At 37.8% G+C, this 17,557-nt stretch overlaps 1 protein-coding gene across 3 annotated transcripts in view; it reads right to left on the bottom strand.

The window, feature by feature from the left end:
* The window catches only part of nos1apa (nitric oxide synthase 1 (neuronal) adaptor protein a), a 213,376-nt gene that overhangs the window by 27,863 nt on the left and 167,956 nt on the right, over nt 1-17,557 (bottom strand). For all 3 annotated transcript variants that reach the window (XM_038291591.1, XM_038291592.1, XM_038291593.1), the window contains 2 exons: nt 3,994-4,159; nt 1,473-1,649 (listed from right to left, as the gene is read on the bottom strand). In XM_038291591.1, coding sequence (XP_038147519.1) covers nt 1,473-1,649; nt 3,994-4,159 — 343 coding nt within the window. The remainder of the gene's footprint in view (nt 1-1,472; nt 1,650-3,993; nt 4,160-17,557) is intronic.

Below are 17,557 nucleotides of genomic sequence, written 5' to 3'. Positions count from 1 at the left end.
CAGCAAAATCAACTACGTGAACCAGACATATTTCTTTACTTCGACTCCACCCTTTTACTGAATTATAGGGTCTGACCAGGGGATGATGTTTCTCTTTAGAACTTAATGTCCAAAAATCATGACAAAAAGAATATTTTAGTATAAAAATTGATGTTTAAAAAGCCAAGGGCCCATCAAGAAAAGAAATTTTGATTGACTACTACTGTATATGATGGAGTGCAACATGGAAGGGAGCCAGAGAGTAGTCAGTATTCTTTGTGGTTTCACCCTTTTCCGTCCGAATCTCTCTCATCAGTGCTGCGGGATATTTAATTAATGTAAAAATTTATGTTTCGACTTGTTAGATCAGAAGCAACTGCCGCGGTGTGTTGACGTCTAATTGGCGTTCAATGGCGTCACGTAATTTAGCGGGTCAACCTGGGTCTGGTGTTTCCACAGCATGTTGATCAGAGCTGAGGTGCTTTCCGAGTCTTTTGACCGAGTCGTTTGACCAGGGTAGACACGCGTCAGTGAGCTGTTCCCACTGCCACTAAAAGCAGATTGTTCTCGGCTTTAAACAGGCTTTTCTGCCAGTGTGAAAGGGGTGTAGTTTACCTTTTTACAGCTTTTGCTATAAACTACAAATACATTCATGCTGATGTTAGGATGCTCTAACCCAGTAAAAACAACCATCGCAAAATATTCTATTGGTTGCTAGGAGGTAAATTCCTTGAGTTGCAGTACCAAGAAAAAATTCTAAATGGAGACAATAAAAAAATAAGAAATCCGATTTATTTTGCTGAGAGGTATGACACACCAAGGTAAACTAAACTAATAAGTAGCTTTGATGGATAACAAGTAAAGTTGGATTTCACAGTGTTACGAATAATAGTTTAAAAAAATAAGTTAACAAACCTAAACACTGAAGCTCAGATACAAACAAAGCACAAAATTCCTTATCTAGATGGTACAACTATATTAGGTCCATAGAAACATCTGTGTAAACCTGACAGAGGTTAGTCCACCAAATCAAACTCTCAGAAACTTTTGATGTGGGTAAATAATAGGTGAGTTTCTGCCCAAACAGAGAGAGTTTCAAACGGCTATTTCATCTCCCAGACAGTCAGGAGCTCCCTGTCTGTTGAGAGCATTAAGCAGTCTCAATGTCTCCTCATCTGTTCCCCAACCAAAGATCTCGATCTCATCATCCTCCTCTTCCTCCCCCTCATCCTCCCCGTCATCGCTGTCATCCGAGTTCGACTCGTACTCTGAAGCGATGCCCGACTCGCGAAACCTGGAGAACTCCAGGCAGTCCAAAGATTTCATTTCTCTGGATAAGATGCTTGTCGGAGCATCAGGCACATCTCGACCTCGAGTCACGGATGTGTTAGGCTTGAGCAACGGGGGAGGCGAAGGGAGTCGAGGAGGTGGAGGCCCCGGCGGTCCTGGGAGGAAACGGAAACAATCCAGTTTGAACAGACACTGTTCCCTACCTAGTGGGCTTCCAAAAGTCCCGTTGGTAGAGGAAAAAGCGTTGCTGGTTGCATCACCGGGGCTTAGTGCAGAGAGGTTGATATCCGACACTTCGGATTTGGGTGTGGTGGCGTCGCAAATCACTGGAGGTACCGTGGATCTGAAGGTGATCTCCAACAAGCTGTCCTGGGAGCCCACTGGAGAAAAGTAAAAAAGTGAAAAAAAAATACAGGAGGATGGAGTGTAACAAAGATCCGAATAAACAAGTTAAATAATATACCACAGTACGAAACATTTTCTCCCATCAGATATATTTCCATAAATATCCCATCAATAAACCAAAACAGTTGAAAAAGAAGCAATATAAATCCTAGCAAAATAAATATCTAGAGGCATTGACAAAGCAAGGAAAATAAATGTGTTTCACAGTATTTCATCATCATGCTGGACCTCAGTGAAGTCATTTACCCGCCGTGTTAAAAGGCAGGCAGCACTGACCTCCAGCTCAAAGGTGCTCTAAAGAAATTGTGCATCTTCTTAACATAAAACTTAAGGCACAAATAAAAAAAACACTTTGCAGACATTGCATTCCAAATCTTGGTTCTTAAACAACAGGAAAAAAACAACTCATGCTCATGCATATTTGCATTGTTTAATTAGAAACTTAAAATGTACATTAAATAAATATCAGCTAAAATGAAGGCAATGTAAAGTTTGTACATATCAAGCTATTGCAGACTTACTTCCATCTGCCCTGAGATGCTTGTACCTTATTGCTTCATGCTTGAGTTGCTGTCATGCATCGTCCCTTCTACTGTGTTATAATGCCATTAACATATAACAATAGAAAACTCACTAGCTAGGAAATTACATGCCTGGACCAAATTTTTGAGGTGGCCTCCAATCACAGCGCTGTTCATGAATACACTGAAGTTCTGATCAGCTTATTTTGTCAAAAAAGAAAAGAGCTTTAATCTGCCTGCATGTCTAGGTGATGGATTTGTGACCATTGACGTGATTGGAATGTACAGCTACCATCTTCTAAAGCCTTTAAACTCCGATTCCTCTTGAAGAGAGAGCCATTTAAACCCCAAAAGAGTTATTGGATACTTAAAAAAAAAATCTGATAATATAAGAATTTCTCTCATCTTGGTCATGCTGTCCATGGATTTTAGGCAGATGACAGGTGTGACTAATAACGCTGAAAATAACTAGCACAGTAAAAGCTTGTCAATCATAATACACCACAGAGAGAGTTACATTGCCACTGAAAGATGTGCCCCTTTTAATTTTGAATGGTCATCTTGCACCAGGCATGCCAAATCTAAACACTTTCCACAAACAGAACTGTGCAGTTACAGATTTTTCGAAGTAAATGTGGAGAATTAATTTCGAGTTCCAATCTTTTCCATTTTAGTTGTTCAAAAAAGTTTTCCGTGTCTACAGAAAGTTTTCAAGAGGGGACCGAGCAGCATGCTAAAAACTTTAACTTGCATAGGCAAGAACAAGCAAGAGTCCATATTTGAAACATTTGTTGATAAGATTAAAGATCGTTTCCTGCAGGGTGACATTTGCAGGGCAGGCTGGGCTGCTGTAGCCCTGAGAAGATTGTCTGTCTGAATAGTCAAAGAAAAGGCTTTAAAATGCACAAAGCTGTAAAGAGACCCATTGGAGAGGACAGAGGGGGGCCATGACAGATGAACAGCAGAAAGACGTGTGTTGACTCTCAAAAAAATCAGAACGCTGAGAGGCAGATAAAGAAGCATAATCACTGGCTCACAATAAAGTGCAGCGGCTTCAAAGAGCAGCAAAGTTTTACTGAGGACTGCCATCTTTCTGAGCATAAACACAACTGGACATATGTGCTGAGAATGCATGCACTCATTCTTTACTTTGTTCTACATTTAATTTGCTAAATATTTTGGCACAATTTCTACTATTGACTTTTACAGTTATATTTGGGTAAAATAATAGTGTTGGTTACTGGATGCATGTTAGCGGTAAATGTTTGGACTGGTCAGCTACAAATGAAGCACCCATTTGGTCTTAATACATTCATGTGAATCTGATCCACACTCTACCGGGAATTAGCATCGTAGCCCAATTCTGTTCCTCTACCATGACAGCGCTGTATCCTTTCCTGTTTCCATATTTAATATGAAAAATACCATCAGGGCTGTAAGTTTAACCTCTTGACCCCAGCCTATGACTGCCCTCTAGTGGTCAAATGTGATGAGCTCTTTTAATTAAAAAAATTCAACTCCCATGTGATCATGGCCTCTAAGCATTTGGCACAATGTGGTTAACATTGCTTTAACTGAGCATTAAGTTTTTTTTTTTTTTATCAATCTTACTGTCATTATTATTATAGATGTACAAATTTGAAACATAGGGAGTTAATGTAGAAGTAGTAGGTTTCTCTCCAGTTTAATGTTTTTTTTAATGCCCGTATATGTATTTTATACCAATGAACACCAATTTATCATATGTGCATAAACCCAATCATAATTAATCTTTTAAATTAATGAAAAATAAACTCACTGGAATTTGGTCCAGCCATTTTGGATTCTAGCTCCTGGATCTGTTTAACCAGCAGGGAGATGTGCTGCAGCAGGTCTTTGTTTTGGAGAAGCAGCTGATGAACTCGAGCCTGGGCCTCCAGCCGAGCGGTGGCCTCCGCGCTCAGCTGATCCTTCAAGAGATGGACCTACATGGGAGGATGAAAGGGAAACAATGGTGGGGGGTGAATACAGATAGAAAACACAGAGAGATGATAGGTTGTTTGGCCAAGCATACAAAACAAACTAAATATGAAGTCCACTGCCATAACAAACTGTTTTGGTAACTTCTTTGGTAAATCTGCTGAGGGTTCTGTTTTCAGAAACTGGGTTTGATCAGCAGGAGAAAACGATTGCGTCTAGTCGAGTGTTTAAATTGCATCGTATTTGATCAAAGCAGAGAGGAGCTAAGTTCACGCAACATATGAGTGCTCTCAGCCAGAATCAAGGAGATCAATCAGTGATAATCCACTTGGGGCTGCTGAAATAGAGTCATTGTATAAGATCAGAAGCACAATATCAAGAGAGGAAGGAGTTTTGAAATAATAAAACGAAATCCAGAACTCACTAATGTAGTAGATGAGTTAATCATAAACTCATTATCGTACTCTTAGATTCATTTATAGCAGACAAACTTCTCTATAAAGTCTTGTTAGAAATATTTAACTGCATAGTTTAAAGAAGCACTGTGGCCTTGCAGCAATAAGGTTCCGGGTTTGATTTTTGGCCCGAGGTGTTTCTGTATGGAATTTGCATGTTCTCCCCGCGCATGTGTGCGTTCTCACCGGGTACTCCAGCTTCCTCCCACAGTCCAAAAACAAATAGTCCTTAGGTGTGAGTGTTTGTGCACGGTTGCGTATCACTGTGTGTCTCTGTGTTGCCCTGCAACAGAATGGTGGCCTGTGCACGGTGTACTCCGTCTCTCGCCCGTAGACTGCTGGAGATAGGCACCAGCATGACCCTCATGGAATAAGTGGGAGAGGATGGATGGATGGAAGTCTCCCATTAGTCAAGGCACATTGCTGTTTTTCATGTCTTGTCCTTATAGGTAAAACAGACTACATTTTCATCACATTTTTGAAAATAATTTGGGCAGGATGTCACCATCCACATATCATTTAATGTGATATGATTGAAAATGGATCAGATTACAACATAATGATTAATTATTAATTAGCATCTTAAGAAAAATAGTACTTCGAATTCCAAGTTAATAATAAAAAAAGCAGGCAAAAAATAGATAAATTTATTACAGTTTATCCATTTTAGCATCATAACAGATGCAGTCTCAGAAACTTTACTGTTTTATATCAGCTAAGACTATCAAAATGATTTCCATTTGCTCTATGACAGCATAATGCAATTAAAGGTTTGGAAATTAACAGATTTCTCAATGCAGAACCATTGGAGAACCCACGTGATGCAGTCACACATATCAGTTTCCCCATTCCTCTCTATGAGGTCTTCATTTTTCAAATCATTAATGTTTAATATATAATAAACCCCATAAACTTCATGGGTATTCCTATATACCTGAACATTGGAACTGTGAACCTTCGGGCATCTGGAAACTTTGCTGAAAGGTGAATCAGTCTTATGGAAATTAACTAATATCTTTTGCTTTTTTCTTGTTAGAGGTGTTCCCTTAAAAACATTAATAAAAGTGCCTCCAATTAGCTTATATTTTTCCAATCATCTTATTGTAAGCTGAAAAAGCAATGACATCATCATCCTCACTTTCCAGCGCTTTTAAAGGCATGGTAATCTTGGTGTATATAAATTCATGAATTTTGGAGGATAATAAAAAATATCTTAAACTTCTGTCACCCATTATTCTGGCATCCAGGAGATTATTTTGGCAACGGCGACTGACCTCAAAGCAAAAAATTTCCAAAAACCCTATCTGTGCCAGATTCTGTAGGAGTTAAAAATCAAATAATTAAATATTCAGATTCTAAAAACACAGTTTAAAACTTCATTTCAATTATAAAACTGAGGAAGAAGATCCCTTTCTTTGTATGCCAAACTTGTTAGATGGTATATTAACAGTGTAAATCCCGTCTATTGGTAAAATAGGTTTTGGGCAGGTGTGCCGGAAAGTTTTCTGAACTCAAATTTTTCTGAAATAAAGATTTTTTTCTAGTTATTTTGGAACTGAATGAAGCCACTACAATAGCATATTGACATACTTTAGCGCTTGTTATACTTGTTACTGGTAGTGGCCTTGAACCTGTCGACAGGAGGTGTAATCATTTGCAATTTTAGAATTTTTATATCCCTCTTTTAACACAACATTCATAGCAATCTACATTTTTATTTGGAATGGATTTTTAACGCCTTGTTTATTGTGTCTATACAATGAAAGTTTACAGTGTCTATCATACATCAATCGAACACCTGCTACTGCTATAATAGTCAGAAATGAGCTCATTGTGACAATTAAATAGGATGAGTAAACAGCTTTTATTATGTTTTCATTTAACATCCTGTTTTATTTGAAAAAATATGCAAAGAGTATTTAATTTTGTCGTAAATGCTTGGAGAACTCTTTCAAGGATTCTGGCACAGCTACATTAGAGACAGATGGCAAACTCGTAAAGCTAACTGTTAGGGAGGAATTTAATGAAGATTCTCTTAATGTGGTAATCAGAGAGAAGACCCTGGATGCAAAAAGACAAGGGACAAGTGTAAACAGATCAACCAACATACCAGTTGATGACTAATTCTGACTGCTGGGTACTTTTCTTCTCCCTTTGATTAACTTTAAACACAATTCAGTATTCACATAGAAATTCTAATAGACTGCCAAAAGATGTAGGATTTTTATGCTTAAATTATAGCGCTTTAATGAAATGTTCAAAGGGAACTTATGGTGCTCTAGTGACAGCTCTGATCCTCATGCAACCTTAATGCCATAGTGTGCTGTGGTTTGCTGGATTAAAGCAGGCTTCATATCAATTTAGGGCTCAGAGCCAAAAAAATTATTTTACAGAATGAATCATTTATATAAAAGAAAAGGTGGGGGGAAACGGACACCATTCAGTCACTGAGCACTCTCAAGCAAAAATGCATACTCCCGCGTGGTTCCTGTGGCGGCAGCCCTATTTTCACTTCAAAACCTGCCCTCTAAATCAAATGTTTGCAGTACCACCTCACAGTATAGCCAGCCACCTCTGGAACAATGTCACTGCTTTCATCAAGTTCAAAGGAGAACATCTTAAAGTCTTTAATCTGGAAAGAAGTTCAGAAGAAGAAGCTGAGAATTAAAAAAAGGGCTACTTTTTAATGATTTTCTGACAGAATAGGTGGTGTAGCACTCAATTATTTGATTTGGATTAATCCTGGAGCTTGATCACAGACCAGAAAAGCTTCAAATCGAGGCTGATCGAGATGCAAAGAGGAACTGAGGAAAAAAGAGGGAAATATCCCACAGCTACATGTCATGAAAAAAACAAAAACAAAGTTAAACTCTAACAGTCAGAAGGACTTCTTAATTATAAACTTTTCCTTGTTTCCTGACCTCTTAACAGATTCTTCTTAGCAAGACGTTCTATATGCCGTTTGAGAGTAAAAGCGACTTAATCAAACCCACCAATGCTTGTGTGAAGCACTGACAGGTGCATTGATGTATTTTCGAAGAGGAGTAAATCAAGGCTTCTCATGTAGAAAACAAGTCATTGAGACACGTAATGACTCCCTGGTTTTTTCTCATTTCAGCACGATACAGTAACCTGCAGCTGGTTACCGTGGCAGCATGAAGACTCTTCGCTCATGACGTCAATGGCAACAAATATCCAAGGAGAAAACAGCAACTGCCCCAGAACGAAAAAAAAAAACTCACAACAAAGTAATTGGAAATGGAACAATACACCAAGGACATCCTGACTCTCTGTAACACTGCCATGCTCTGCAACATTGAGCAATGGCGTTAAGCATTAGGCTTGTTCTGCCATTAAATTGAAGTAATTATCATGAAAACAATTTTGAATTATTGGATAAGTTGGTGGGCTGGCTGTCATTTATTGAAATAGGTACTCACTGGCCCTTTCTAAAGTACCCATTAGCTTGTACAAGATAGTTTAACCCGTTGGCTATTAGGACTGCCTTACGTTTTTATGGCAAGCTAAACCCATTTCTAAGACACTATGCTCTATATATTTAAATGAAGGCATCAAGGAGTTACAGCATATCTGTGAACGTCAAGATCCCCCCCCCCCCCCAAAAAAAAAAAAAAGAAAATCAAAAGATAGCTGGATTGAGATCTGGTGACTTTGGAGGGAAAATATCCACCATATCATTATACCAACAACAATTTCTAAATCCGTACACCGCCTATAGGTTCCAGTTGAAATTAAAACTCAACATACCAAACAACACCTTCTTAAATTCTTTAATTGTGTCCTCAGTTTCCCTATCTTAGCTGAAATAAGAGGCACCTGGTGTGTTCGTCTGCTTCAGTGTTTGACCTTTGTTTTTGTTCAGATAAATATTCCTTCCACATTGGTTGCAATGAGTGGCTAGTGAACTACTAATGCATTTTTAAGGTCTTGGACCAGTCCACAGTCTTGCATCCCATTATTGGATTTTTATATTTCAGACTCAAGGGCTGGTTATACTCCCACAGCAGTGTGTCGCAGTGAGCTTGTCACAGATATTTTGGATTTATGCCCAATATTGAAGCGTGGTCTACGCTATGTTATTCCACGCAACAACGCAAGAGGGACAATCAGGAACCAGCTGTGGATCTAGATAAGGCCGAGGCGGTGAGGAAGCAGGAGTAAGTTTGTGTGAAAAAAAGAGGGACGTGAGCGTGAAAAAGAGCGGGGATACAGGTGGAAAAAGGGTCCAAGCGTTCTAGTGCACCTCGCTCTTCTAGCTGGTCCATCTTTACGAGTCGTTTTGCACAATGGCGATCATACAAACAAAACAAGCCTGTAAGGTACCAAATAGTGTACCGCGAATGTGGTTTTGACCAATCAGATGCCTACTTTCTGTGGTCACCTATAATTTTCGAGAGGTGCACCAGAGTGTCTGAGGCAGGGGTGGGGGCATATTTGCATTCGCTGTGACACACATAGACGACCTGGTTTCAGAGTATAAATTAGCCTTAATTGTTGTTATGCTGAGGGATGTCTAATGCCGGTACGCCACTAAAAGCAGGGTTAAAGTCTCATGTCTCCGTTCTTCTCTATTCTGATGCTCACTTCAAAATTAGTAATTTACAATGACATCTACAGGTGCTGGTCATAAAATTAGAATATCATGAAAAAGTAGATTGATTTCAGTAATTCCATTTAAAAAGTGAAACTTGTATATTATATTCATACATTACATACAAACTCATATATTTCAGATGTTTATTTTGTTTAATTTTGATGATTACAAATGACAACAAATGAAAATCTCAAATTCATCATATCAGAAAATTAGAATATTGTGAAAAGGTTCAAAATTGATGGCCCCTGGTGCCACACTCTAATCAGCTAATTAACTCAAACCACCTGCAAAAGCCTTTAAATGGTCTTTCAGTCTAGTTCTATAGGCTACACAATCATGGGGAAGACTGCTGACTTGACAGTTGTCCAAAAGACGACCATCGACACCTTGCACAAGGAGGGCAAGACACAAAAGGTCATCGCTAAAGAGGCTGGCTGTTCACAGAGCTCAGTGTCCAAGCACATTAATAGAGAGGCGAAGGGAAGGAAAAGATGTGGTCGAAAAAAGTGTACAAGCAAGAGAGATAACCGCACCCTGGAGAGGATTGTGAAACAAAACCCATTCAAAAATGTGGGGGAGATTCACAAAGAGTGGACTGCAGCTGGAGTGAGTGCTTCAAGAACCACCACACACAGACGTATGAAAGACATGGGTTTCTGCTGTCGCATTCCTTGTGTCAAGCCACTCTTGAACCACAGATAGCGTCAGAAGCGTCTTGCCTGGGCTAAAGAGAAACAGGACTGGACTGCTGGTGAGTGGTCCAAAGTCATGTTCTCTGATGAAAGTAAATTTTGCATTTCCTTTGGAAATCAAGGTCCCAGAGTCTGGAGGAAAAGAAGAGAGGCACTTCATCCACGTTGCTTGAAGTCCAGTGTAAAGTTTCCACAGTCAGTGATGGTTTGGGGTGCCATGTCATCTGCTGGTGTTGGTCCATTGTGTTTTCTGAGGTCCAGGGTCAACGCAGCTACATACCAGGAAGTTTTAGAGCACTTCATGCTTCCTGCAGCTGACCAACTTTTTGGAGATGCAGATTTCATTTTCCAACAGGACTTGGCACCTGCACACAGTGCCAAAGCTACCAGTACCTGGTTGAAGGACCATGGTATCCCTGTTCTTAATTGGCCAGCAAACTCTCCTGACCTTAACCCCATAGAAAATCTATGGGGTATTGTGAAGAAGAAGATGCAATACACCAGACCCAACAATTCAGAAGAGCTAAAAGCCACTATTAGAGCAACCTGGGCTATCATAACACCTGAGCAGTGCCACAGACTGATCGACTCCATGCCACGCCGCATTGCTGCAGTAATACAGGCCAAAGGAGGCCCAACTAAATACTGAGTGCTGTACATGCTCATACTTTTCATGTTCATACTTTTCAGTTGGCCAACATTTCTATAAATCCTTTGTTTTTATTGGTCTTCAGTAATATTCTAATTTTCTGATATGATGAATTTGAGATTTTCATTTGTTGTCATTTGTAATCATCAAAATTAAACAAAATAAACATCTGAAATATATGAGTTTGTATGTAATGTATGAATATAATATACAAGTTTCACTTTTTAAATGGAATTACTGAAATCAATCTACTTTTTCATGATATTCTAATTTTATGACCAGCACCTGTAGATGCTAAGATACAATATTTGACTACCATGCAACTCTTAACACAGATGAGCAAAATGACCAAACACCTGAACAAGTGTGCCAAATAAAGTGACCAATAAATATACTTAAGTGCCTTAATACACTCAGAGGAACTTAAGAGAAACCTCAATATTCAATAATCTTTTTTGTTGGAGCTAATCAGTTCTGGGAAACATGTCTACAATGTTTACAATTCTGTCTTTGGGAATTTTTAACCATTATGTCAGTAGAGCATTTATGACCTCTAGCACGGATGTTGGTTCACAGTCTCTGTACCAATTTATCACAAAGGTAGTTTAGTGAGTTAAGGCTGAAACTCTGTCAACATAAACTAAGTTATGTTGGGGCTGTCTCTAAATCAGAACACAGGCTAATTTTTCAGATTCATTATTTTACTTTCAAAAATAACCTTTAAGCAGGTGAGCCCAGTAATAACACTTTGCTGCATCAATTTTTATTTTTTATTCGTCCAATGTTATTTTCTAAATCCTAAATGTTGTGTTTTCATTAACTACAAGGGAAAAAAAAATCCTAATTAAAATACAAATAACTGATTAAAAAAAGAAAACAATCAGTGAGTATTTATACTATAACAAATGTTCTACTGAGCTAAATTAATTACTAAAATAAATGAATTTTTGATTAATATTCTAATTTATTGAATGGGCCTGTATGCTCCAGTACCACGTTGACTTGGGAATAAACTCCTGAGGGAAAGCTCACACTATATTTTCCTGACCCACAAAGTGTATGTTTGGCATAAAGCAGTCAGGTAAGAACTGCTCTCCTTGTATCTGTCTAACCCCGACTGATCCGTCTGACTGATTACTGGAAAGAGAATCATGTTTCTTCACTCCAGAGAACACTATTCTGCTCTAAGGTCCAGTGATTATGAGCTTTACACCTATCCATCTCAACATTTTATTGAAATTGGTTATCTAAACTTTAGGGACTTTAGGAAAAGCCTTTCTTTGAAGCTGCAGGAAAACACAGAAATACACACATGTATATGTTCAATAGCAGTTAAGGATGTTTCATTAATTCAATACTTGTTAAAAGATATCAAACTGTCTATGAAGATGTTATAAAGAAATGTAAAAAAAAAACATAAGTTGCTATTGTTTGCAATATTGGGATTTCTTGTTGAGTTCTTCAGTTAATAAAGCATTCACCTTAAATCTCCTGTTTTGAAGTTCCCTCTGTATCTTCTTTCACCCTTTTCTATTTTTCACTTTTCTCCTGTCCCATATTTCTTTTATATAGGAGAAGTGTTTTTTTTTTTCGTTTTTTTTTTATAAGACCTAGGTGCCAACTTCCTGTTTAATAAGGAGCTGGCCCGATGGAAAAGCAAAGTCAAAATTCACAGCTTCCCGTCTTTTTCCTTCTAAACCCACATTCCATTACACAGAAAAACAACTGCAGGGGAGGAAAGTCGTCTCCTTTCATTAAACCTGTAGTTAACAACAATAAATGAGGAGTCCAGATTGTGTTGTGACCTTTGCAGAAGTCATTTGTAAAGAGTGACACTTGGATGATAACATGGCCGGTGTAATTTACAGTGTACAGGACCCCATCTTGAGTGATGAAGAGAGATGATTCGCTCTCACACACAAATCTGTTGACAGCCATATGAGCACATCAGTCTCTGCTCTGTTATTCATACAGACGTTGCTGTGCATGTTTCTGTCATCCTACTGCTGCAGTTAATGCCTTACTAGGCTGCACTGGATCTGAATGAGATACCAAATGATTCTTGGGAATTCTTGGGTTCCCTGGGGCAGATATGGATAAACAATGTTATGAACCATATAAAATAGATTTTTTTTCAAATATCAGACCTGTGTTTTAATGTTAAGATAGCAAATGCCTCATTTTGTGAAGGAGCAACATAGTCGGCACAGTAAAACTAATTATCATCACTGTCTCATTCAGGTCATAATAACATTTATTGGACCAACAATTTCTTTGTGCAGCACAATTCACTTTTTATGTGTTTCCCTGATTAATAATTGCCCCAAACATGAAATAATAAAGATTTTCTCACTTATTCAACCTTTTTTCCTCTCAGTGTGTTAAGGCGACATAAAGTGAAAATAATAGAAGATTTTAGGGTCTATTATCCATAATGTTCATACTTATGTCTCTCGGGGGGAACATTAGCTGAATCAGCAAACAATTAAACAAACTAAGAGGCAGTAATAATACAAAGTCAGCACAGCAGAAAACAAAACAGTAAAATAAAACTACTTGACTGAAAAGTGAAATTGTTAGAACCCAATGAGTGAAAATACTTTAGCAGAAATATAAATAACTTATTCTCAATCAGGCAAGATAAGCATGCAAAAGCATTTTATATACAGGAGTCCCCGAATCAATTTTTAATTCTTTGTGAATATCAGACAAAGTTAAATCAATAATTTTATATGTTTCTATCTGTGCTATGAGGCAGGTGAAATCCATCCATCCATCCATCCATCCATCCATCCATCCATCCATCCATCCATCCATCCATCCATCCATCCATCCATCCATCCATCCATGCATCCATCCATCCATACATCCATCCAGTACTAGTAATAATAGTTGGTGAGTCATCAAATATGTCATGAAATGTAGATTTGCATTTTGAATTATATGTCTTCTAATTTTTTAGGGAGTTCTCTTTAGTATTGCTGCCAACACGAACATTTAATAGGATGCTAAAAGTGGTCTCTAAAGGACTAAAATTTCACAATGGGACCTACAGCAGGCTGCTAAAACAGTCTTCATGAAAATGCGTGCCTGTACAGCAGAAAAATATTGCAAAAGGTTTAAATTTAGTTGCAAATGTGCAAGTAGGAAATCTTTGCTCTCCACTAAAACCACAAAGGTCAGGACAATGTTTGCCGGAGACCTGCTGGTGTCCTCTTTATTGAACCAACTGTATGTTACAGGTTTAAATCTGAGGCAAGTGGAATTTTTTGCTACAGATATTTTAACACCTTTCCAGTAATCTCTGTCTGTTCTCTCAGCTCATACCAGAGCAATTTGCAGTTGGAGCGCTAATGTTTATATGCAAAGGGGACGTCCATCCTGCAAAGCACATTCCAAGTCAGATGCAAATTCAACCCCTAACCTCCTGGGTCATTGAAACTGGAATTGAGACTACTTTTGTTTAACCTTAACAAAACAAACTGTCAGTGAAATCCCCAGAGCTATACTAAGGATTTAGAAAACCTTAGCTAGTTATTCCACTTTTGTTTAAGCTGAAAAAATAAATATTTCCAAGGGACCGATAAAAAAATACTACAATATGTATTCTGACTCGCAGAGAGTTCACATAGCTTATATTCACAAAAGAACATGTAAACTTCTTCTGCAAAATAGAAAAACCTGATATATGGTCAGAGGTGTAAAAGACCAAACTATTCTGGCCTAATTTTATATTGTTAAAACACTTTAGAGTACAGTATTTTATTGTTTATCTTTTAGCTCTTCTATATTATGTTATTCTTATACATTATTCTAAGGCCTGTATTTGTGTGACCATTTTTTGTATAACATTTTTGCTGCTGTAAACACCAGAATTTCCCCATTGTGAGACAATACAGGGATTTTCTTTTCTATTCTATTCTAATGTGTGGTTAAAATTGCCCTCTATACACGATACCAGCAGAAGCAACTGCAATCCAGCTTTTTTGCCAACAGTTGCTGAGTCTTTTAAGTTGTTGCGGAGGAGTTTTAGCCTACTGTTCTTTATAGAGTTGTTCATATTAAAGCGTATTATTGTTTTATTTTTACAGCATAGTCAGCTGTCTATAAAGCCATTCAAAATGAGTGGAAAATATTTCCTGGTGTACTGTAGATTACTACTCTGCTGCAATAAAAGTAAATTGTGAAGCTGTTTCTCTAAATTCTGATTTTTAAATTTGTTTGACCATGTTTGATCTTTGGCTATTTCAGAATATTTCAAACAGGTCTCATTTTAAAGGCATGTCTTGATTGTATATCCAGCAGTCTGGCTGTAATCAGAGTTGAAAGTGGTCAAATTCAGTTAATCAAATTCCTGATTTACCAAGGAGGTTGATTGCTTTAAAATAGAGGTGGCTTTGTACAGATATTCTTCCATTCAAAGATAAAAAATTGTCCTTAGAAATATCCCCCAGGTTATCCTTGTGTAATATTCAAATTATTTGAATGATCTGAAACATCAGTGTAGGAAATATGCATAAGTAGAAAACAACTTTAAGGGTGGAAAAAAAATCTTTTTTCCCCCCACAATATTGTGTGTTTCAGACTAATATTTGTTTCAGTCTAAGAAGATATCAAACACAAAATAATGTCAGGAATCAATTTTATCAATTTCATCTCCAGCATAAATAATGGTAATTAATCTAAAATAACACTTGATTCATTATAAATACAAGGCCTGTGTGCAAAGCAAATATCCTTTTTGAATAACAAAATAAGAGAGTGAGCAAAAAGGAACAGATTGAAAGTCAACATTAGAATTCACATAAAGGTAATTTCTAGCTTATATGGGAACAAGTTCTTTTTAATCTAAGGGCAAGAAAATAACACCTTTAACTTAAAGCAAAAAGTGCAGACAAAGTGCCAATTACAAAGGGGAATGACTTTTGTTTCACGATGGTTGTCCGCAGTAATGAACTTTCTGCACTCACCACCCCCTGCTCTGTTATCGGTGTCCTAAAATTAACGGCGCTTGGAGCACCTGAAACAACTTGCTAACGCTCTAATTTGGCAGCTCTTTCATCACTTTCATTGTTCAAAGACTTATTTCCCCACAGACCAGTTCCAAGGACAATTTACGTATTCCTAATGCATTTTCTTTTAATAACTGGAAAATTCTCCACCAAACTGCTTCTCACACTTTCAAATGACAAATTTAAAATAATCTGACATTCATTTAAGTTTTTAGTCAAGACTCACAAGTGGGTCACAAAACGGTATAATTATTTTAATTATACCGTTTAATTATTTATTTTTTTATTTTTTTTTTTTTTTAGATCTTTGGCATCAATCCTAATCCAGACAATAGATCTTAATTTATAAAATGACTTTCATTCTTTAATCAAATCTTTCAATCTTAGAACTAAAAGATTAATGATAGACCGTTATTTCACATAACAGCAAATGTATCCTCCTTTCTGAAACCTCTGAGTGGGAAGAGGTTTGAATGAGTCAGTTATAGTGGGAGTGTTCTGCAAAACAGACTGAAAAATCCCTCAGGGATTAGACTCCTATCTTTTAAAATTATAGAAACTGTGGCTACCAGACAAGAGGGATTTTTAACTAACAACAGCCCCTTATCAGACTAAACAGAAAAACAACAACTCTGTGAGTACAAGAGGATTAGGACTGCTAGTGTACTGTGACTCAACAGGCTGAGGATGCACTCCTTATACAGGATTACCAGCACTGCTTTGCTTGCCCACGCCAACTCCCTTTGATCTCAAAATGTTTGAAAATCCTCCAACAGCCGCTTTCCCAGTACTCCTGTCAGATTGGAGGAAAAGCTTGATAGAGAAATTCTCATGTGTTGCTTTGGACATAAAAACCATTAGAAAGGTGGCTGTAAAGCAGGTATGACATGTGGAATAGCTAGACAATGAAAGTGAGTTGGAGAAACACAGTTGCTGAAAGTGAAGAGGACATTGATGTAATCTTCTAACTGGCAGCACCTACCTCTCAGCATGGTACTACATTACAGTACTTTAAAAAAGTCTTTATTTCCATTTTATTGTTCTCACTCCCATAAAGGGTGATAGCCGGTGGGCCAGTACTGACCTTGGCTTTCTCACAGTTTGCCTTTGCCAAACTGCTGACAAGGAAGGACAGTCCATGCACACTTTATTGTGCATCTGTATTCAGCCCTGTCTGAGGCAACACTTTGTAGAATAGCATTTCATAGCGGCTGCAGCTGCAAGGATTTTTCTTTCTAGAAGGTGAACTTCACTTAAGATCTCTTTTTGGCCCTTGCAGTGTTTCTTCTAGAGTTGTACATCACTCCAAAGGCATCAACTCTGACAACCTACTTGCCCCCCGAAGCATCCCAAATCCATTGAGTAAGGAAGGTGAATTCAGGGTGATAGCCAATGTTAGGACCTGTGCATACAAGTAATTTCCCTCTGGGATTATTAAAGTATTTCTGATTATGATACAAAATGTATGTTTTTGATATAAAACTGGAAGTTCTAATGTGTTTCTGATGTTCATGTACACCACAAAGGGTACCATTTTCTCTGACAATGTCATGATTTGAAAATGGGCTCTATGGTCAAGGGTTTTTTTTTTTTTTTTTTTTTTAAAGATCCTGGTCTAGGTTGCTAGGTTACTCTCCAGAATATTTCTGCATGAGAAAACCTAGGCACGTTAGCAGTATGATAACGTCAGGGGAAAAAAAACTAATGAGCATAAGCACAGCATAACAGATGATATCCAATTGAAAACCACAGTGGTGGTTTAAGAATTCAAAGTCTCCTGCAGCAAAAATTAAACCTCATTGATTGTCTGCCTAATAATTGAGGTCCTGCCATTCTGAAAGTCTATGTTGTTTTTTAAAGAGAGAAGTGTTTGTATGATGTTGAGTGTGAAAGAAAGTACCATCCAGCAGTGGCAAGGCAAGAAAATTACACATTTTGCAGCAGTTTTACTAGTTTGTAGTCCACAGAGAACATAAG

This window comes from Cyprinodon tularosa, unplaced genomic scaffold (assembly GCF_016077235.1).
Source record: "Cyprinodon tularosa strain WSP-4 unplaced genomic scaffold, ASM1607723v1 ctg30, whole genome shotgun sequence".
In the NCBI taxonomy this organism is placed as follows: Eukaryota; Metazoa; Chordata; class Actinopteri; order Cyprinodontiformes; family Cyprinodontidae; genus Cyprinodon; species Cyprinodon tularosa.
This window is presented reverse-complemented; position numbering and strand designations above follow the sequence as displayed.